This window comes from Dinoponera quadriceps, unplaced genomic scaffold (assembly GCF_001313825.1).
Source record: "Dinoponera quadriceps isolate SergipeBrazil2010 unplaced genomic scaffold, ASM131382v1 scaffold1782, whole genome shotgun sequence".
Lineage (NCBI taxonomy): Eukaryota > Metazoa > Arthropoda > Insecta > Hymenoptera > Formicidae > Dinoponera > Dinoponera quadriceps.
The window spans coordinates 1,532,978-1,556,151 of NW_014555947.1; the positions used below are offsets into that span (position 1 = coordinate 1,532,978).

General features: G+C 43.9%; 1 protein-coding gene across 8 annotated transcripts in view; it reads left to right on the top strand.

The window, feature by feature from the left end:
- Positions 1–23,174, top strand: part of LOC106746090 — a 259,684-nt gene that overhangs the window by 3,518 nt on the left and 232,992 nt on the right. For all 8 annotated transcript variants that reach the window (XM_014622292.1, XM_014622290.1, XM_014622293.1 and 5 more), the window contains exon 2: positions 621–1,070. In XM_014622292.1, the coding sequence (XP_014477778.1) occupies positions 1,030–1,070 (41 nt within the window). In that variant the 5' untranslated portion in view covers positions 621–1,029. The remainder of the gene's footprint in view (positions 1–620; positions 1,071–23,174) is intronic.

The following is a 23,174-nucleotide window of genomic DNA, read 5'->3' on the forward strand; positions in this document are numbered from 1 at the left end:
GCGAAACCATTGTTGCTACTGCACAATCCTTGTGATAACAATAAAATTTAATCGGTATGACCAAATTAACGAATCATTTGTAATTAGAGCAGTTTTGTTGCCAGGATAGAAAATATTCTACTGAGTGAATTCGTTTTAGGGTACGTAATAAAATAATGTTTTCACATATTTACTGATTTGTTCTTAGCAAGATAATTTGTAGATTCAGCAAAATAATCCAGCGAATGGCAATTAATATTCTTAACAAATCGTTTGATTACCTCCATAACGACTGATAGATTTTGCTGGGACAGTATAAAATTTGCTGTGCCAGTAAATTATCTTTCTCCGTGTATATATTCATTTTTCGCACGCAGTTTTATTTCTCATTTAATTTACAATCAAAATTATACGGGTGAAGATATTCCGAGAATAATTTCACCGTCGTTGCTAGATTATTTAACATTGAAAAAGTCAGAATCGATCGTTTTCTTCCGTAGAAAAGATGTTCTCTTGCAGAGAAGAGAAATTAAGAGAATTTCTCTACCGACACACGTTTAACACGTTCCGTACACTTCCAGTTATGCGCGCATTTGATCTCCGCGATGATCTTACCTTTGCCTTTGTCACTCTGTTCCCAGATATCCGGCGAATAAGGGCGCGCAGTAACAAGGATGACAAGAGGAGCCGTAGAGCGCGATCCGCCGTACCGTGACTGAAAGTGGTGATTTCGCGAAAGAGTTGAACGGACGACGATCCATCCATAGTTGAATCGGCCAGCTCGATCGATCGACCGTCGCGAAATCGAGCGATCGGCCAGTGTCGAACAACGTGAGAGACTCGAGAGAGACGCGCGAAAAAAAGAACTCACTCATGGGGGAGATCATGGTGTGACTCGTGCGGGCCGATAGAGATCCCCCGGAAAGATCGACGAGGTCATCCGGTGGTTGTGTGGTCTCTAGTGATCGGTTGTGTTGGTGGTGGTGCTTCATACGTAGCTGCGAGTCGGAGACCCGTTGGTGCCTAGGTCTTGTTCTCGTCGGTTTCCTCATGCTGGGAGTGCTGAAGCGGCGCTGGAAGCCATCGAAACGGTGAGTGAAAACAATCATCGGCCGACCTGTGACCGACTGTTTTACATCGCATTACATTATCTGTAATGAGAGCGAAAAAAAAAAAGTATCTGCTCGGTCCGCCTGTTTTTCAAGCAATCTTAAACAGAAAGAAAAATATTGCCACGATGTGCTCTCATTCGATATAATATTAACATAAGCGGGAACGTTTTGGAAAAATTTTACATCAATATATTCCTCTCTGCTTCTATTTATGCCGGGTAAAATTAAGAGAGTTCGTGCAGTTTTGGCTATGAATATAACAGATCTAGAGAGTAGTATAAAATTAAGATTTTATTTTGCCCGCGAATAATCTCTGTCTTATTGTCGAAAGTGTCTTGTTAACCGTCACGAGTGTAATTTGACATTTCTAATGGTCATGGAATTTTTTCTAATTAATACAAACGATATAATGAATGCAGAGTCTGGAAATAGATTGCGTCTCTCGAAAGTACTCGAGCAGATCTTTTTTGCGCGGGCAACGTTATTTCTTGAAAAAAAAAATCTCTCGAGCGGAGAAGTTCAAGTCTTGCTAGTCGCGTAAGTTACTTAAAATTTGGATTTCTCTTTCGCGTTTCCGGCGTAACTTAATAAAGAGGAAGGGCACTGGTCATGCGTATTAAAAGATGATGGCTGGCAAATTGCATCGGCCCTACCGGTTAGCTGGCGCACAGCCGGGACCCTCGCGTTCTTCCACTCAAAATGATTTATTTATTTCCCGGAGACAAGGGCTAACCCTGGGCCAACTCTGAGAATGCCCTCGGTTAACTTTGGGTTAACTCTGGGTCATCGCTCGAGTCGCGCGTTAACCCTTTGTGTCGGAATATAACGAGTGACACTCAACCGCGATCGTATTTCACAACGACGACGACGACTCCGCGTGAACGTTCGTTTTTTAAAGGGCCGCGCGCTCGAAATTATTTTTAACGCGCGTTCCACGGCCATTACGTCGTCCCTTTGGCGAGTGAAAGAGAGCTTGGTGAAACGCGAACGGATAACCATTAATCGCATTCCCCTTTCATCGCAATTAAAAATGCTTTCGCGCCATGACGGCAAATAAATTGTATTTATTTCTTTTTCAACGTCACTGACGATAGATTATATTCCGTAAAATGTGATTTTACCTCGTTTATTTATATTGTAGCTCGATTTTCTGAGAAATACAATATTACCTCTCTCATGTATAAGATTTTCTACTTGAAATTGAGAATTTATTTATCGTAAGTCTTGCAAGTACAATACTCATTTGCGTCTGTTTTAATAACAATCTTTGGGATACAAGTGCCATCTTGAATTTGTCAATGTCTTCTTTTTACTTATCTTTAGTTTTATTATTATTGTTTTGAATTCAAATGTTTGTTGAAACTTTTAGATATACAGTTGCAATTTGCTCCTATAACTTCGTTTTTTTTTCACCGTTAAAAAAGAAACAATAGAGTAAGGAAATAAAGTTGGTTATTTTGTTATATCCACACACACACACACACACACTTACCTATATATTATATACACCCATTTTTATTTCCGCTTCAATACGGAGGAAATAACAATAGGTAATCATTCGTAGTATAAAGAGAAGACAATAGTACAATGTTATCTTTCAAAATTTTCCATTGATTGGATAGAATAAAATTTGCGGAATGAATGTAGAAGCAACATTTCGAGGTATGTTTTTTTCTTGATGAAAAAACATCGCATGGAGAAAGTGATGGAATGCGAGGTTACAAGTGCCCTTTGATACAGTCATCCGTTTATCACGTTTAGAATGATAGCTATGGAATTCGGGGCTCATATCTATGACGCATAGGTAATTGCATGTCGACATTACCGTGACAAGCGAGTCAAACGGCTGTCACGCTATATCGACAGCGCGTCGGTGTTGCAATTGACGTTGCAATTCCGCAAACGCGTGACGCTGAGGGGAGGGGAGGGGGTTAGATCTCCCTTCGAGAGATTAATAGCGGCGATAGCGTATTAGGGAAATGAAAAAAAGCGACGATTGCTCGTTTCGAGCGGACGTCGTGCGTCTTCGACGAATCGACGACGTGGCTTATCCGCGTCATGATAAATTACAGTGACGACGCGAACGCTACGCGTTACGTGTGTCCGCCGCGTGAGCAACGTTATTGACAGTCGAATAAATAATTCCGTGCGCGACGCAATCTCACGTATGTGGCCCGTAACGAGGCATAGCCGAGCGCATAATGAGTTTCGTCTCGGGGCCAATTGGAAAGAATTATCGTAACACCTGCTGCGCGCCGGGCCCTTAATTAATGTCCAACGCGTCTCCGGTGCGATGTCGGAGACGCGGAAAAAGCGGTAATACCGGGGGCGACGTGATAACGCGCACCCAGCACGAGAAACCGTGACGTCGGGTATAAATTTTCTCTCGAACCCGCCGCACAGATTAAGACTTCCATCTCCGCCGGGCGTTATCGATGCCTCCGCGCCGTGGATTAAGCGCGTCCGCCGTTAATTGATAACCCGGCCAGATACATCACGGCTTTATTAAACGTGTTGCGATTTCACCGCGGGAGAGAGAGATGCTCGTCGTGCGCGCATCGATGGGCTTATCGACTCGACGCCGAGCTTGCTCGCGCGGACGTAAACGCGTTTTCGATGCGCCTCCGCAAACTGCGAAGCTGCGCTAAGTGAATGCCCCGGTAATTTATTTATGGCCTTGTGGAAAGTGAGTCTCGAAATTGTTGAAAATATGCGCCTTCGAATTGCACGTACGCACTCCGTGATGGAGAAGAGAGAAAATGCGGTGAAATTTTCGAGTAAAGCGAAAGATTTTTATTTTTTGAATGTAATTTTTCCAGGATCAAATAATTACAAGGTTAAATTAGGGGCTATTCAATAATTATACATCTCGAGAGAAGGTTCTATTAGCTTGCGTGACAGTCTGTGATGGCAGGAAGGGAGGGGGGAATAAAGGCCAAGGAATGTCACGTTAGATGACAACTTAAATATGGATGCATATGGTTGTCTACTTTGTTTGCATTCATGACACATTTAGTTGTATTTGGTGACAATTTTTAAGGTTTTACACGGTTTTTAATCAAAATGTTAATTTTCAAATATTTATATTTAAAAAAAATACAATTTTAACTAATTAGAATTGTAAATTAAAGTAGTTAATTTGATGTATTTTTTAAAAATTATTTGTATTTTAATTTTTTTTTAAGGGAGCAAGTACTTTGTGACGAAATTGTGATGGAGGAGGGATAAAAATACACAAATTTCGCGTGACGTAATTGAATGGCCCCGTGTATTATTGAAAAAAACGATGTAAATATTTTGGGGGAATTATTGACGACCATGGCGAAATATTAAAAATTCTTGCTTCTCGAACGAAAATTTTCAAAGGTACGACAGAATTGCAAAATATGGCAGATGTTTTTAGGAAAATTGTTAAAAGTACTACGACTTTATCTTGATCGCGCTTTTATCGACGTCTCGCGTCCGATGTAAAGTCGAGTATCGTATCGTCGTTTCGCGTCTTGAAACGTTTCACAATCCTAATCGCGGATAATGATCTCACTTGGAGCAAATACGCGACCGGCATAAAATCATTATCCGGCTACGGTCGTCTCGTCTCTGGCGGCAGGAGACGTGGAAACGCGCGGGGAAAGCGCGAGGCGAGCAGCTGGGAATTTACGGCATCGACCGGGATTACTTTGCATCGAGTGCGCTTTTTCGCGGTAACTTTCCCGAGGCTCCACGGCGATTAATTCGCGCGGTTGCCAGTCCACGTCGGCACGCAGGAATTTACGCGCGACATTCGCGGCCGCGCTACAGAGAGAGGAAGTTACGCGGTGGCGTGCTAATTTTAGAAGTATCACCGCGACCGATCTTTTCTTCGCGGGCATAACCGCTTTAACTGCCGCGGTAGAATGTAGCAGCGCCTGTGATCTTGTCCTTTCATATTTCGCCAAGGAGGAATGCATCTCGTAATTTATCGCGACGTCGGTTCAACATCGAAACGTATTAGCGCGTTGAGGTGGTTTCTAAAATGAGAACCCGGCGGGAAACGCTCGCTAATTAACATTTACACGGCTCTATGCATAATGTTGGAAGATTACACGCGAATGGTGGGGGATAGTCGTAAGTGCAACCGCGTCCAAGGTAGTCGATCGTTTTAATAATAGCACGCGAGATGTATTTATAGAAATGTTTTCTTTCTCTCTGTAAAGTTCCATCGCACTCTCCGCTTGCCTCACGCGATTTTCTTCTTTTTTTTTTGATTCTCGCGATGTTCGATACCTTAATAAGATCTCCATTAAATTGCTTTGCCGCGAGTCGCAGGCTGCAAGCGACCACTTTAAGCTCGCCGATATTTTACTAGTTAACACGACGAAGTTAAACGCGATTTCCATAAACGGGGTTTCTACCGTCGCGTGGAAAAACGCATAGAAAGTTCAGAGTGCTAATGAAATTACGTGCGTTTGTCGGACGCTCGACGCGCGGCCATTAGCACTTAAGATTTTGCCGGAGTAGTCACGGGTTAAATCGAGACCGGTTGCATGGGACCGATGCTCGAATAGGCAGCAAACGAAGTGGAAACCGCGCGTTTTCGAGTCGTTTAACCCTTTGTGGTCGTCGAGGTCGTGTCTCGATACGTATTGGATTATGAGAATCTGTAACTCTCCGAGCAGATTGATTGACACGAGGTACGGTTTTCCGTGTGACATCGTGATTTTAAGTCCGATTTAGATCGGAGAACATAATAGCGAATTGTATACTTACACAATAAAAAATAAAATGTTAATTTTAACATTTTTCGTATATTCCAAAAAGTCTATTTTTTTGTGTTAAAATAATATATTTGTCGCGTATTACTTTTTAATACACTGAAAGTAATTATTTGATACAAACATATTTTGTTGTACATTTATATATGTTGTTTCAATGATGTTAGAATAACCTAAAGAACGGTTAAAAATTATGCGAAGGAGTAGTTAAAGTAATTTGTAGAAAATGTTGCTGGGACATATTTGGGACATTGGGATAGCTGGGACAAATTTTCAAATATACGAAAATATCAATTGTAATTGTATTAAATCATATTAAATCATATGTAAGTTGTTTGATTATCATGTAAATTAAATTTTCGATTTTCTTTAATGAGTTATCGACAACAGTGATGGAGTCCTTCATGACGTTGTGGTTACGTTTATGATGTAAACAAATAATTTAATATCAAGCTACTTTCCGGAATTTCCGCGGGACTGTGCGTAATAGATCGGAAACCTCCACCCTCTTTCCGTTCCTACTTTAAAACCGCATTCCACGTTCGTCCGTGGTTTGACACGTGTTTATATAGCGAGTCGACATTCGTTCGGGCCGTCGCTCGTGAAAGTCGTCGCTACTCGTGTTTCGAGCTGCGTTTTGTTTTCGAACGCATGCATCCAGATGCACCCGCGGTCTATCGAGCGCATGTGTTAACTTTGACTACGGGGGTCTCTAAATTTTCCGCGTCCGGTCCTACGAATCGGGTAGCTTTTATGGAATTGTTTTTCCTAACGTTGAATTTTTCATGCAAAAAATTTGAGAAAAGAATTCTCGTGGAAAACACATTATAAATTGATTTAACGACGCATCGGTCCTTTAATTAACATGCGTTCATTGCCAAGCCGAAAATTGGAATTTCGTGTGGTGGCCAAATTTTTTTTACTTTTTTATTTAGTTTCTATTGTGCTCAAAATAAGTTAATATATTATTTATATGCTTTTATTATTATGTACATAGGATTTATGTACTCTAAATATCTATTACGCGATAACGCGTGATCGGCCGTTTGGTGAGAACTCGCATCGCGCGATATCGCGTGACTGGCAATTAACGTGTTAACGATCATGTAATTTCATTGACAAAAATTAATACACAATAAAAGTAACAGTTGAATCTGTTATCGGAGATATTGGCGTTTTTCATTTGCAGGTTATTTTATCGAATAATTTTGTAACTGCGTATAATTTGTCTAAAGCAAAGTTATTTCAATAAATTCTCTGAAATATGTTGTCATTCGGTGTAACAGAGATGTATTAGCATTTTTTGGGGAGAGAAGGAACAGTGACAGGACCAGATGGCGGCCAACAGGGTCGATGAACGTTGGAACCGGACGTTGGAAACAGGTGTAGTGACGTTTTTTTAAAAGGTGCGTCGGATGATGTGGGAAAACTTTTGGTAAAACGATCCTGCTAACACGCGAATCACGTTTCGCCCAAGTGAAAACTTTTTCTGCGCGATGTTTTCAATAATATTGATCTTTCAGATGTACACGATGAAATAAGAGCGACCGGATAAACTTCGAATCGAATCGCGCTATTTATTCTATCAGCCGTATATATTCAGGTAGCTAATGAACGTAACTCTCGCAATTGTAGGTGATTCTCTGTAATTATAAACGGCACACGTCAAAGAGCGAGCTTTAAATTCACGCTTGAGAAACCCTTTGGATTCTCGTGCGTTAGCGCTATAATATACAGGCTATTAAAGTTTGAATGATCCACCTAGATTCCAGACTCAGTAGATCGTGTCATAAATAGTCTCAATTAAGGCGAGCTGCAAACTAGCTATGACAAACGGTGCACGAGTAACATTAATCAAGCCGATAATTAATACCCGGGATCAATGATTCCGTAATTAAATTTCTACCAATTCCGTGAGCATTGATTTACGCTCCCAAAAGGCAGCCACGCGAAATTAATAATTACGCTCTCGAGAATCGACGGCATATAAGTGCAGGTTTTAGTATCATTTGCGAAATGCTCGCGCGTGCACTCACCTTGAGTAATCACCGTGCGATCAAAGGTCCCGTGCGAAGTTTATGGGATACCTCGTTTCGTGGCATTCACGTACGTATCGCCATCGTTACGTGTACAATAATTTCCCCGTAATAACGAAGAAATTCGACTCCAAAGCCTGTTAATTCCGTCCCGTACTGGACCAAGAGTAACGCGAAGAGATGTATGCGTCTAAATACATAACTGGGCGCGAATAAATCACCGTAGAATCCCGTTTTAATTGAACCGCGCAAATATTTCAGAGGTATTTTCATTCTTCCGGGGGGCGTTCTTTGGACTATATGTGTGTGTGTGTGTCGCTTTTCTCATTATTTTTGACAGCTAAACAGCTCTCATACTTAAATATCGTGACGTATTGAAATATCTGAACGTGTATCTGGATTTCGGATTTCTCGAGGTCGGCACTTCCCGGCGTGTCGAGTTTCTCAATTAGTTTCTTGAACGAAAATGAAGCGGTCGTGTGACGACGATTGCAACGTGGACGACGAAAATCGCGGTGCTGACCGACTACGAGAATAGTTTTTGGCGTACGACAGAAGGAAGATATATAGGTTGCGGAAAATGTAAATCATGCGGCAGGGAGATGCACCGTGTGAGCAAACGAGTCGTTTTTCGTCGGTAGTCTCTAGAGACGCGCAGTATGCTCGTGATGACACGACCATAGTAAACGAATTTGGCGACATAAACGTTCTGCGCCTGTAAAACAGCTCGGCCACTGAAGTCAACGTCGCGTCACACAGACGGAATGAAAAATCAGCCCCAGCGACGCTCGTTTTCATAATGTCCGTTTAAACAGCCATTTCGAGTCGCGCCTGCGATGTTGTGCCGGACCGCAGCTCCTCGAAATGAATTTTTGTCGCAGCGCGTCAGAACATGCGTAATTAATCCCATGTCTCGTTGTGACTTTTGTCACGGACGCAAGTGTGATTTTCTCAACGTGCAAATGAAGAATAATTACAAAGTTGTGTCTACCTCATTAATCGGAAATTTGTCGTCGCAGCTTGTAAGATTAATACTGTTCTATATCAATTTATATTCGATCAATTTATGTCACTTCATTAATAAGAAAAGATTAGTAAGAACAAATGGCCAATAAGAACCAGTCACTACGTAACGAAAAATAATTTGTCATGCTAACTAAATTTTATTGCTGTCGTAACAAATATACAGTAGCAACGATGGTTTCTCCACAACAGCAAAATTATGTTTCTCCGTGTAAGATGTTAGATTAAATTATCGCGTCCAACATCTAGCAATTGGCTCCTACTGGCAATTCTTTTTTACTTATTCTTTCTCACCGGTTGTGTACTTTCGAGGGTCTTTACTAATATTTGTTGTTCCTCGCTTCACGTTTGTGACGCGACCAACATGCTCTTTCCATTCACTCCGACGCGATTCTCGCAACCATATGGCACTGCAGTTTGCAGGAGAGCGAAGGGTTCGGGCATTTTTTCTAAAAATACAAACATCGCGCTCTCGCTTTCTTCCCCCCGACATCGTCGAATTCGCGGCTTCGTCGGGCTTAAATGAGCCGTCCGCCGCAACTCGCCGGAATTCGCGCCGATAAAGCGTGGGTGTTATGCACCGGCTAATCCACTAATTGGTGAGCGCGGGGATGCGCTGCAAATTGGGCTAATACAGAGCAAACGGCATGACGCCTATAAATACCGACATTGCGGGAACGACTTCGACACTCGGCGTTCGAGCGCGTACACGCTCGGCATTTGCGACGGAATTTATGGCGTCGATTACACCGACGGCTAATGAATACACGAGCGGCCCGTTTAGAACTTTTTGATTGAACCATGAATCCGTGAGCGCGCAGCGGCGGATTTACGAGCTCTTCGTTCCTCTATGGAGTGCATTCTCCCTATCCTCTATCAATTTATGAGTGCCAGTTCAATCTGGTAGCGGTTATTAAATCGACGATTATATCCCGTTGCATCGTCGTCTCGAATCGAAATTTCACGCTCTTAAGGATAATTTGCGTCTACTTAGATAGCTTATAGATTAGATCCTCTCTCTCTCTTCCTGCCTCCCTTTCCCTTCCCCCTTTGTTTCTTTGATTTTATAGATTTTGTTTTAATGCTACCTTGAAATGTTCTCGATATTTCGATTATTAAATTCATGAGTAATGAGACATCAATGAATATGCGGAACAACTTATTTTGAAAACAGGAAAAACGTAAATTTAACCCTCCGTCGTTACTTCTTCGCACTGCAGGAGAGCTTCCGGTGCACGTTCACGGAAAATTTACGAATTGATTTCGCGAGCCCGCGAAGTAACTTGGGTTTTGTCACTGAAGATTCTTCGATTTTCATCTGTCTTTTCAGCCGTATTTCCAGCCAAGACTTTACGTTCCTTTTTATCCCCCCTGGTTTATTAAGTATCATTGAGCGTTGCGTCACGCGAGTGATCAAGCCCCCAACGTTGCCCGTCGTCGCGTGACCTACGGCAACAATGATGAATCATTCGCAGGTTCCCGGTCGCACTGGTAACACGCGACTGGCTTTATCGCGAATAGCTTTCCTCATCTTGATTATTTGAAAAATCGACGAGAGCAGTCGCAATCGAGCGAGAGTGCTCGCTTCAAGGCCACGAGATAATAGAAGAAAACTCGGGATCTTTTTTCCCGGCGTGGCTGCAAATTGTTTTCGCGCCGAAACTGCCGCCTCGAAACTGCCCCTCCCCTTTTCTTTCCCGAAGGCTCGGAGATTAACGGGGCGATACGTTCTGAATGCGCCACCGTGTACAACGACGAAGGGGAACTTGAAGAGCTCGAGGGCGCACCGTGCAGGATCCCGCACTAGCTCTCACCCTTATGAGATACCGGGTAGCGCACGGGTACGCTCTTATAAAAAGTTCTTAACGACCTTTCTAAATGCATTCGGTGCCTCTCGCCGGCAGCGACATCGCACGACAAGGGCATCCATTAGACCGGCGTTACGCGTTTCGTCGCGTCGAGCTGAGGCGACAAAGGCGACGGCTCGACGCGTCTCCCTCGAGTCACCGGAGAGTGTCCTTTAGTAGGCGATAACTAATTTTTTAGCAGCCATCGTTTTCCATAAGTACGTCGTCAAAATCGAGTTACTTCTGGGCTTTAACGAGATTAATCGGGCCCCGATGTTCTGCCGGAGAGGCGCGGCATTGCCGGTGCGCTTGGCGACGATTTTCGCGCGGAAGCGGCCGCGCTTCTGATAATGATTTTCTAATTCAGACGACGATAGAAGGATTCCTATTCGTTACGTATAGAGGGCGAGACAAAATATTCTATTACTAATCTATAATAATATTACTCGTAACTAATTACGAAAGTTGTGTAAGTATCAAGAGGGCTATAATATGTTAGTAATGATTTTTTTGTGGGTGGAGGCGTTTCGAAGATTTTAAGGTCACTTCCATTTTTTTTAATGGCGTGCAATATTTTCCTTAACGCAATAGCGGGGATGTTGAAACGATTTCAACAACCTATGGTACAAAGTCGTTCGGCATTAAATAAAAGAGTAGAAAACAATGATTTTTATATCAGAAGAGATATTCGAAACGATGCATCATTGTAATCATTGAATTCCCGGAGCAGCACTTCTTATCATCTTCAGACTGTCGGTAGTTACTGCCTCGCTTTGTAACGAGGTTGTTTAGCTGTTTTCTTTGCGAGGTAATTTCAAAGCGTGACTTTTACAGATACAATCGTTGCGCGTTATATATACGATAATATAAGCGCAACGATTGTATCTGTAAAAATCACGCCTTGAAATTACCTCGCGAAGAAAACAGCTAAACAACTGAGTGAAGAAATAGGCGGAGTTGAGTTAATTATTGTCGTGCGACCAGGTCGTGCGGTGAGGTCACACTGGGATACGCGAGGAAGTAAAAATAGCTGACGGTAACGAATTAAATGTGTGCACGAAGCTTTAGGTAACTCTTGACTCCGACGCAAGAGCTCTAATCGCCATCGTTCGCGCTCCATACAAAATTAGCGTACGATTCAACGACGCAAGTAAAACGCAGAGTGTTCTCTCGCCGGGTGGATTAAAGATCGAGCCGGTCCTCGCGCTGGCGTGTTGAAAAAGGTAACGACTTGTTTCGAGCGGATCCACGATTGCGACACCGACGGCGGCGAGAGAGAAAGAAAGAGTAGGAGCCACGACGAGTGCTCATTCTCAAACTGCCGCCATTCAGCCACGAGAAGTGTCGCAATCGATTACACGGGCGTTTCATTCATGAAAATGTGGTCGGCACACCTTTCGGCCATCCTCAGCGACATAAATGGAGTTCTGAAGGTATTGATAAAAGTCGTTTCGCTGGGACAAATTTATTGCATCCCGCTGCGTTTCCTCGGTTATTTTAGAGTGTCGCCTCGATTACACTTTCAATATCGGTTATTTCTCATGAGATTGAGACGATCGCCCGACGCATCGGACGGGTAATTTGTCGTCAACGAGCGAACAGGCAGAACCTTGAAGCTGTGGTAATATTTTCTTAAATTGCTTATTATTATATCGCCCATATTTATCGCTTATAATTTTAAGGAAAGTACGGGTATTATGGGATACTCTAAGGTTTTTTTAAGATAAATCGAAAACTATTAAAGATAATTGAAATTAGTTTTCACTGAGTTATAATGCCAAATATTTTTTATAACATGTTACCAATGAATTTTACTTACAGTAAGTTTAATGTTATATCCATTTTTAAGGTAGAGTTTGGAAGAATAATACCACACAACACTTGCAGAATAGTCTATATTAAAGTTATTTCTTAGATTTTTATGTAACGAAAGATAACTAAGAATCTGCGAAATAGATTGTCTATTGAATACAAGTTAAAAAACTTATTTGATGAAAGTAGCCAGATACAAAAAATCCAAAACTGGACCTACTGCATACGATCTTATACTGGGTTGCCGTTTTGTAGATTAGGTTAGGAGGTCCAGCAGTTAATAATTCCGCTGCTATCTGTTAAGTTGTGACACTTAACAGTCTAGAAATCGTGGTATTTCATATTACCCGCACTTCTTCTATCGCATCTCGCAGTAATTTGACAACTTTCACCGAGAAGAGCGGTAGAATTCGACAAATAAAGGAAGAAAGAGATTGCGATGGATTTCCGCGTAGGCTGTCACGGTTTCACGTGTGATAATGATTTGTCGGGTCAAGCGTAAAGCGCAACGTGCGAAAGGGAACGTGGCATTTCAGCACGAATATACAAAGATTCGGCGGTGCGACTCGTGCAGAATTTCGCGGGTGATTCTATTCGCGGCTCTCGCGTTATCGACTAAACAAAGGCGGCTGTTCTCCCATTGACCTTTGATTCGACTCGCGATGCAGGTCCGCGGTTCGTGCCGGCGGAGAAAAGGTGAAAAGACCAGGCATAAGTTCATCCGCGTCTAAAGGCGGCGCGACACAATCGCGCGCCGCGCGAGAATATATTTAAATTTCCTCCCCGGTCGCGCGACACGAGAATGCAAATATCGTCGTGGATTTTAACCGGGCACGACACGCCGCCTGTCGCATGCGAGCTCTACGCGCGAGATAAATATTTAAATTTCACCGCGTTATTTGAATATCCAGATAGCGGGGGGAAAGTAGTTCGCGAACGGAATCGAAGAACGCGATTATTCACGACTCGCGAATACGTATTTGATACTCGTGATACACGTGAGCAAATTTCCTGTTTCTACTCCTTCTCTCTCTCTCCTGCTCGTAATAGTTTATTAATCGACCACCGGAGATGCAGGGATGCGAACATATTCCCGGGTAGAAATTTAAAACAGTGACTGGTATCCTATAACAACATTATACAATTTTTCCCGACTTGTATCTAGATCTTGTAAAGGCAAGCTCACAAGTACACAGAAATATAAGATAACATTCGTACAAATTAGAGCCAGATTTGTAAATCTAACTAGGCCCTATCTCGTATATCTGAGTAGACCATATCTTGTTGTGCTATTAGTTTAGAAAAAAATTCAAATACGGACTTATAGCCTGTATGTATTAAATTCTCTACGCTATTTTTGAGAGTCAAAATTCAAGTTAGTTAATTTGGTTTTATTTCGATTTTATTATAGTGAATTTCACTTAAGTCTCTTTAAGACCTCACTTTAAACTATTTTAGGAACTGATAGGCCCTGATTAGACCCTTTGAGCACAGGTCTTGTTAGGGACATCCATGTCAGTGCCTATTCAGGATCTATTCACGAAATCCCGTTCAGAATTTGCCTTCCTTGGCCATATCTAGACTCAACGAAGACAGGACTATTTTGGGACATGCCTATCTGGAGCCACTACAGATTTGGGGCACGCCTTGATTAATTTCTACCCCGGTTCTGTCCGGAGAATTCGCCGTTGCGAATGACGAATGCGCGGTAAAACGCCTTACGGCGCTTGGAGGGAAAATTATCTCTTTGTATTTTCCGAGGCTTTCCAGGTCAGCGGGCATCTCTTCCGTTTTCCTGCGTAAGTCCATAAACATGTTTTCTTTCTTGCGCTTGTCGGAGTAATTGCACGTCTCGCTGAAGTATCCACCAGACGGACGTAGCAGTCCGTTTCTTTCTAGTGTGAGTACTACCGGGGGATGTAACCGGGAAACGCATGGGAGAACAGTGTATGCACGCCTCGCTGCATCTGCATGCCCACTCGTTTCCCCCGTTCGTGTTTTTCCCGCGGCGGAACTAACAACCCCTAAATGACTCGTTCGAGCCCTCCCGCAGCAGTGTTTCTCGAGCGGAGGTACGTGAGAAAAAATCTGCATGACGCAGTTTTATGTCAGTCGTATAATTTGTTTTTTATCTTTCTTTCTTTCTCATATTCTTTTCTTTTGTTGCGGACACTGTGAAATTAACGAATTCGTCAGTGAAATTTCGCTCGACTCGTACTTCTGTTTTGCGTTAATCGAACTTGGGGATTCATTTCAGTTAAATATCACCGTTATTTACGATACGGACACTCGTAATTGGTTGGTTCGATTTCATTCAGCTAACTCGCCGAGTATATTTGAATCGGTAAAAAGAAATTAAATTACACCCGACCCGCCGAGATGAATTTTTAACTATGATATTAATACATCTATACACGTGCCTGTAGCTCTTCTCTCGCACAAAAGGGAGTGGAAAAGGTTAAACGTGTGAACGAATGAAAGGCGCTTTGCGAGTAGTGTTTGAGAGACACTGCTTTACAGCGCGGCACAAAACACTTGCCCGAGGGTGCCGCGAAATTACACGTTAGGTCGGAAAATTGAGTCGAATGCGGGGAAACGATGACTCGGGCGAATCGTCCTCGGACGTGTGGTGTACACGAGCGCGATGATGATCGCGCAACCACAGTGCCGTATATCTTCAATCTGCTCGTCGCTGTGCGACGCAAGACAATTCGCTGCGCTCGTGTAACGCGAGCTGACCCGCTCATTTGCAACATAAAGTGACTCGCTCATGCGAAACGATTGTTTGCACGATAAATGTCCCGCGGCGATTTTTAAGAGCGCCGATGCTTGTTTTTTTGTTTTTCCGAGGGTGACGGTTCCCTATGTTTTTTAAACGCGGTGCGATTTAATTGGACATGCGTACATGCATACGCGACGATACACGTAACGATAATAATCGAGCGGTATAATTCCCGAAAAAAATGGGAGGCAGACGGCGGGAAAATATAGCGTTCGAGACAAATTTGCCCCGAGTGGAGTATCGAATTACACGATTGTAGAGCGCGGCTCGTAAAGATGTAGATCGAGGAATGAAAATTAGACGCTTCTGATAGGGCGACTGTGGCGGGAGAGCGCGGTTGCAATATAATATAAATACGCATAAAATTTTTTATATGACATAATTCTGCGGTACGCGCACGAGTATCTCATTAACTTTCCTGCTTTTTGCTGTCCTTTTTACGATTTTCTTTTGCTCGCTTTAGCTCCGATAAGGACGCGACGCGTTACACATTGCGGCGTTTTATTTAAAGTTCCATGTTCGCTTAAGATTACACGAAACCGCAATGTGTCGTAAAACGACGACTCGTATTTCCGCTCAAAGATACGTCTGGTTCCCAGCTTGTCTCCCATCGAACTCGAGTGCTGTTTAAAGCCCATTCTGCCGGAAGTGGTCGGACACCGAAACCACTTCCGAGTGGCGCGACGACAATCGTCCCTAAGAACAGTCACCCCTGTGCATTTTAAGAGCATTCTACCGATGAAAATTGAACGGGAAACCATGCGAGCAGGAATCTGCCGAGCCGATATCGATTTCCGCTTATTGAACTCTTGCGAGTTTATTTTAATCCTGAGGAGACATCGTATTGTCAGCGCATTGTCCGCGCTTTTCCCTCGCAAATCCACTCATCACGAAGTCAATATTAAAACATATAAAAGGATCCCGCCAAATTTCACGAAATGTTTATTAATAATGTTGCGAACACACGCATATGATTAAGATTTCCCGAAGTACAGAATAAATATTTTTTTTATGTTTTATGTGCTTTTAATATGCTCTGAGCTAATTTGAATAACTTCTTGTGACTTCTCGTGAACCGGTGATCTACACTGTCCTGTTATGAGTCTAATTTTATTTATCAAGTGACATGTTTCATAATAATTATCAAAACACTTTTCATGATTAAATACAGAGTGTATATGACAGATTGCACAGCTAGCATTAGACATTCTGTATATTTCTTTTTGGAGTCAATATGTACCACTGGCGCGGTAAAAAATTTCGTGTGAAAAACGATCCACTGAAATATTATGTTGCTTTAACTTGTGGAGTGTGTTAAAACGTACACAAATGTAATGCTAAATCAACACCTTGCCAACATTCGTTGACGATTAATTTATCAATTATTAATTTAACATTATATTTGTGTACTTTTTCACGTATTTCGCGTATGTTAAAGCAACACAAAATTTCAGTGGATCGTTTTTAGCAAAATATTTTACCGCGTCTGCTCCGCGCAACACGGAACGGTTAAACGTTCTAAACGCTAATGGAACTTGATCGAGATTTTAGATTCTCTTACGAGGCGAAATTCCGGCACCTCTCCCGTCTATTTCGAATTGCATCTTCCACGGTACCGCATCGTCGACGTAAATACAGTTGTCCCGCTACCCCTCCGCTCCTTGGAACGTCGTAGCGACGCCACCAACAGTCTATTCTCTGCCTCTCGCGATATTAACCCGCCGCAACCGCTGCGTCGCGAGCGTGTCGTGCGCTCCGCCTCCGCTGCGTGAGGCTTTCGATCCGGTTACGCGGATCCGGGTAGTGCGTGGCACTAATTCAGAGCTCTTTAAACCGCGCCGGCCGGCGTATGAAGTTTCTGGCGCTGCTCCGGTACATCACTATTTAAGCATCGTGCAACACGTCTCTCCCGGCGAGGGTTTACAGGCAATACTTTATGAATGGCGCGATAAATCTCACCGTTCAGCCGGGGCGTATGGGCGCGTGTGTGCCGGCATTAAATGCACGCTTAATGCTCAAAGCGATTTATTACGAGGTTATTATGCCGCATTGACCCGTTCCTCACCCGCGTACAATAACCGTACCGAAGAGGGGAAAAACAATCGACCGGCGACGTGGCGCTTCCCCTCTCCTCAGAGGGGGAACTTCCCCGAGATAACAATCTCGGGGATGTTCACGGAGCAGCTGGAATCTCCTCCTACGGGCTCGCCGGAATAATCGGACGAATACCCAGCCGGATTTGCGCGTGATGTAAGTCGAGGTAATTGAAAATTTCGACGTAGCAGGGAGAGAAGTGGGAGCTCCCTATTTTTCGGAGGATCATTTTGCGGACTGCGAGTATGAACGAATGTCAAGGTTACATTGTTTACGTCTTTCGTGAATGAATGAGATTTCCAGAGAGACACGTGGTTTTCCTCGACTTTCTTTTTTTTTTATTTCGAGCGTTCGTGACCTCCCCCCTTTTCCCCTCGTTCCCCGTCCGGTCTTTAGTCGCGCGCGTGGTTGTCGAAAATTTATGTACGTATGCGATCGTATATATGAGTTATCCGCAGGATGCTCCGCGTTCTGGATCATATATTAAAGGAAAGAAGTAAGATGGAACGTGGTGTATGATGATAAAAAAGAAACTGTCACGATCAACCCGGTGAATAATTTATATCATCGGACCTTCTCACGACGAGCGAGTTCTCCTTTTGGTGGAAATAACCTTGGCATTTCGCCGCGTGCGGCGGAAAAAAATATCCTCCTCTTCATTTTTTTCAGTTCCTCGCACATTCGAAAGTAACGCTGCATATCGTAATTAATAAACCCTTTATTAGTACCCGCGCGCGTGTGTACGTGTGTTCGCTGCGATAAGTTAAACGTCTCGCGTATATTTTTTAACATATAATTAACGAACGAGCACCGGGGTAAACAAGTAAATTTCTCCCTCTCTCTCTCTCTCTCTCTCTCTCTCTCAGCGGAAAGAATTTTATAACATTTTTCACAAAAATTTCGATCATTTTTCCGTAGTTGTAAGAGTAACGGCGCAGTGGCAGCCTCTGCGCGCGTATGAGTAACGAGGATCAACGTGATTCAGACTCGCTCGTCGTTACGCGATTAATTCGTTTTACAATTAATTACATCGTGAATCGTGTCGACGCCGAAATGAAAAGCCCGAGCTCGCGCCATTTAACAACGAAGCGGATCGATATGTTTCGATTCACCATTTAATATCGCTGGCTTATTCCCGATCGCGCGCGCGCACACGCCAGTCGCGCGGTCTCCGGGAGACTACGCTTAATTAGCAGCTTTCATAAGCGTCGCGTTTATAAAACTCGTCGGACGTTCGTCCTAGATTTGGCGCGCTCGATACCTTTAAACCAACACGAGACTCTATCGGTCGACCGGTTCTACTCATCGCCGACAGTTTGACGATTGCGAACCGTTACTTGCTCGCACGCTTTCTCTCTCTTTCTCTCTCTCTCTCTCTTTTCCTCTCCCTCTCTTTCTGTCTTATTACGCGCTACCCGCACGCATTACGCGTCGCGGATACCCGATGCCCTTCTCAGAGAGATGCGCCGCAAAAGCGAGAGAGATAAGGGAGAAGCGGTAACTCGACCTGGTAAACTCTTATCCGGCCAACTTGGGCGAATTTTTCAGCTCGATCGATCGCGTTGTAGCTGAGAGATGCACCTCAATCAGAGCCGCTGAGAAAAAGCACCCTCCACGGCGCACGAGAAGGGCCGATCTCTTTCGACTTGTGATGTATGGCTACCGTGTTATTGATTTCCCGGGAAGTTGGTATCCGCACACGGAAAATCGGATCTCACTTTTTTCGCGATGCGCGACGATTTTTCGCGGAAGTGCGGCATTTTTATACGATTTGTAAAATTGTGCACGTCGCGTTTTTACGTATAACTTATCATTTCGCAGCACACTACGCGCGCGTTTTTGCATTGTTGAGGTCGAAAAATGTATACGGATGTGAGTGAAAATTCCTTTTAATATCTACCAAACTCGTTACGCGCGAAAAGTGGACGTTATTTACTCGACGATTCTTCAACGCTTTATTCAATGATTTATATTAAAACTTCGTCGCATCGTGCATGTGAGTGTGTGTGAAAATTAAAATTCTGAAAATGAGAGGAAAAGAGAGAAGACTATATGGTAATTTATATTAAAATTTTACGCTATTATGTCGCACGGTATGCGGCCGACCTAAAAATTAAAATCTCATTTCCGGGATTTCAATCTTCAGAGTTTTCGAGAGCGCTCGCTCCCGCCGCCGTCGTCGTCGTCACTCAATCATTCGCATTAACATTCAGCGCTTTTGTATCCCGCTGCGCCGGCCTCGACCTCGAAATTAGAAGTCTCATTTCCAAGCTCTCGCGATCGCCGATCGTATTATCGTTGTCATTGTGCGCTCGGGAGCACGCCGATGGGGGTCGAAGTTGCGTTTCTCCGGATCGACGAATTTCAGCCGACGTTCGCGCGCGCAGCTCTCGGTACTCAAATCCGCGCCTGAATTATTCGTTCGAGTGTAATATCGTAAATGGAGATTGGACTCTTTTGTCGGGGTGGCATTGTCGTGCGTCAATGGCGGCTCTCAGAGACGCGAGAGCGGATTGATTCGGATGCGAGCACTCGGCATGGTACGGGAGGCGAAATAGTTTGTCGTTCTCATATTTGCCATTTTCCAAGCCGGCGAAGAGGAGAGAGAGAGAGAGAGAGAAAGGGGTCGCCGAACTCGTCCGCCATACGCGATGAGCGTGCAAACCGTATTCTCGCCTCGACGCTGGATAAACACTCTTGTACCTGTCGGGCTGCCGCTTGTACAGGGTGTCCCGGCAGTCGTGAACTTTCTTCCAATCGCGTGACCGCTATAAATCGAATCCACGATAAGTCGAAGTGTTCCTCGAGTTCACCGTGCGCTTAAGATCGACGAGTATCAAGCGAGTATGGAGCGAGCGCGTTTCCGGAAACGGCTAAGAGAGGACTTTTGTTCAATTGGAATTTTAGCCGGATTTTACTCGCTCATCGTGATATTCAGCGGTGGAGATAGAAAAATCGCAAGAGAGTGAATTGTATTCGATCGAAAGATCGCGAAGTTGAAGCCGAAGTTCGCCGAGAAATCACGACCGGGAGGAGGCGCGTTAGTTCTCGGTCACTCGGTACATGGAATAAATAAATGATTTCCCCTCGTGTCTTGTACCTCCGGTGAGTTTTCTAAGCGGTCCATTATTCTCAAGGAAACATCGTTGAGTGCTGAAAAATCGACACAATAATGACCACCTCAGAGGAAATGTTGCGGAACTGCTTTGGCGCAAAAAACACGCGCCTCGCGATTTGCATGCGATTTATGATTTCGCACTTTTTGTGGACGATTGTAACGTCAGTTACATGAAAATTACCATATCGGTGGTACGAGGCGATGTTCCTTCGAAGTTTCCTCGATCAGTGCTTAGAAATTATCCGGTTGATTTGGTTTCAAACTCGGGACCTCTAGCTATTGAGTCTGTTACCACACGAACTATGCCAAATATGACATATGATTGAATGCATATAGGATATATATTTCTATCACGAGACGCATAACAGCGATTTCCAGTGATCTTTCACTGACCAAAATTAGTGAAGTATTAAACATAAAAGCTATATGGAAGAGTTTCCATTAAAAACGAGTGAATACTCACTGATAATCGATAAAGTACTGTTTCATTGATTCAATTAGTGACGTTTTCACTTATTCAACTTGAGAGAGTATGTCAGGAAATTGCGTGCGGCGGACGAATTTCAGCGTTATACAGCCGGTCGGTTAATACTTAAAAATAGGAGCGAAGCGAACATCCAGTGAAACGTGCAAGCCCGTATTTCTTTTACGAGATGCTGTGCAAATATAAGAGCGGAGGCGTTCTATTTCATCGCGGGGAAAAGGAAACGCAAAAAATACATGCCGTATACCTGCGCGCGAGAGAGAAAGAAGTAAAGAGAGAGGGGGACTGGGGGAGGCCGCTTTAATTATTCAGACGCGGCGGAAGTAGTTAAACAAATTCCGGAAGGTAATTTCAAGGTAGAAAATAACCTATCTCCGTACACTTTGTGGCGTAGGCGAAAGGAAACTCGCGCGGCGCGTACACGCCGCGGGAGATATTTCTGCATCGCGACACGACGAAATCCTCACCGCTTCCCATTACGCGCTCGACCGGGCGGTTTATTAAAAAGCAACGTGAACAAATTATCAGCCGCGCCTCCCCGTCCACAGCATCGACGAGTCAACCGAAGCAAGCAGCGCGTCATGAATATACGATAAAAATTGCATGCGCATCCCCCGCCTTTCCGTCGATCCTCCCCTGTCGTTCCGCCGATCGTTCCGCTGGAATTTTAACGTATATACGCGTCGCACAAGTGTACCGCAATTCCGAGAATAAAATATTGCCAAGCCTCCGAGGAAGTACAAGTTGCGGAACTTCCGTGCAATTTCTTGAGAGAATTCGGCGCCCGGCGCGATCGCTCGATCGCTGCTCGGTTGGTCCTCGGAATTTTCCACAGCTCCGTGCATGTCCGCGGGACCCGTGACCGAGTCTGAATGTCGCCGGGTGGAGGTTTATTGATTGGGCTAACTCCCGGTGTGCCCCACCCGGCGGAATATAGTTCAGCGGCTCGCCCTCGACATTACTGACCTACTACCACGTAGCGAGCCTTACGACGCTTCGCTCTCGCAGCGAGGAATTTCTCAGGGAGAGGACCTTTGACTCGCGCGGAGCCCTTTGGCGCGCAGCGGCCCGGAATTAAGTCCGAATCGGAATTCTCCGCGAGAGTTAATTAACAGCCCATCCGGACGATTTGTTTCGCCTCTTCTTCGGCGGGAAAAATTATCTTTCTTCTTTTGTGACGGAACAGCGGAAATCACGGCAGCCGCGGAATTATGTAGCGACAATGCGCACCCCGAGCGAGGCTCGTGTGTGCTCCCGAACCGTTGATTACTAATTTGCTGCTAATTACTCTCGCTCGACGCTTAAGAGAGAAGGAAAATAAGTTTTTTTTTTTTTAACCCTCCGGAGCGGAGCCCTCGAGTGCAAAGGGTTAATAAAGTGCGATAAATTATTGAGCGCTATGTGGATATATAATTTTCGAAGAGTGATACAGGATGAAAAGTTTCAAACATTTAAGTTTCAACCTTTCTAATATTGAGTATATGATTTCATTTTTTTATATTAATTTCATTTTATTTAATATTATTCTTATATATAACATAGTTTCTAACTCTCTCTCAATAGTAAAAAAATTATACTAAAGTATATATTACAAAATATATTAATAATATCTGTAACACGCGTGCAAGTATATAATTGTCGACACTGCGTATTCTCTTATAGAGAGCGGCTGACGTCGGTTCATAATCCGTTCTAATTAATATCGCTCGATGCACTAAACGGATACAGTTGTATTTCAGGTTACGAAAGACACACACGAGAGCAGACACCGTAAGCGTTACGCAAGCGATAGGTGGTACGTCTGCCGTAATCTACGCTCTCGGGCTTATCGCGACACTTCCACGTGTTGTAACGCTCTCGCGTCGTAAATTAATGATAATGAAGACCGAAGGGGTAGACGCGGTTTCGTTAGCATCAGCGAGAGCACGCGCGGGCATGTATGTATGTGTGGCGCGACCACAATAAAATAATTCAGAATTACGAAGCGGCTCTCTAATGTAAGACTCGCGCCTGTCATTCCCGTCGTATTTCATGGAAAACTATTTGCGCGTAGCATAATGGCCGTTTATCACACTTTAAATGGCCGGTGTTACGATTATTTATGTCCTCGTGCGATTCCACTCTCCCCCCCCCCCC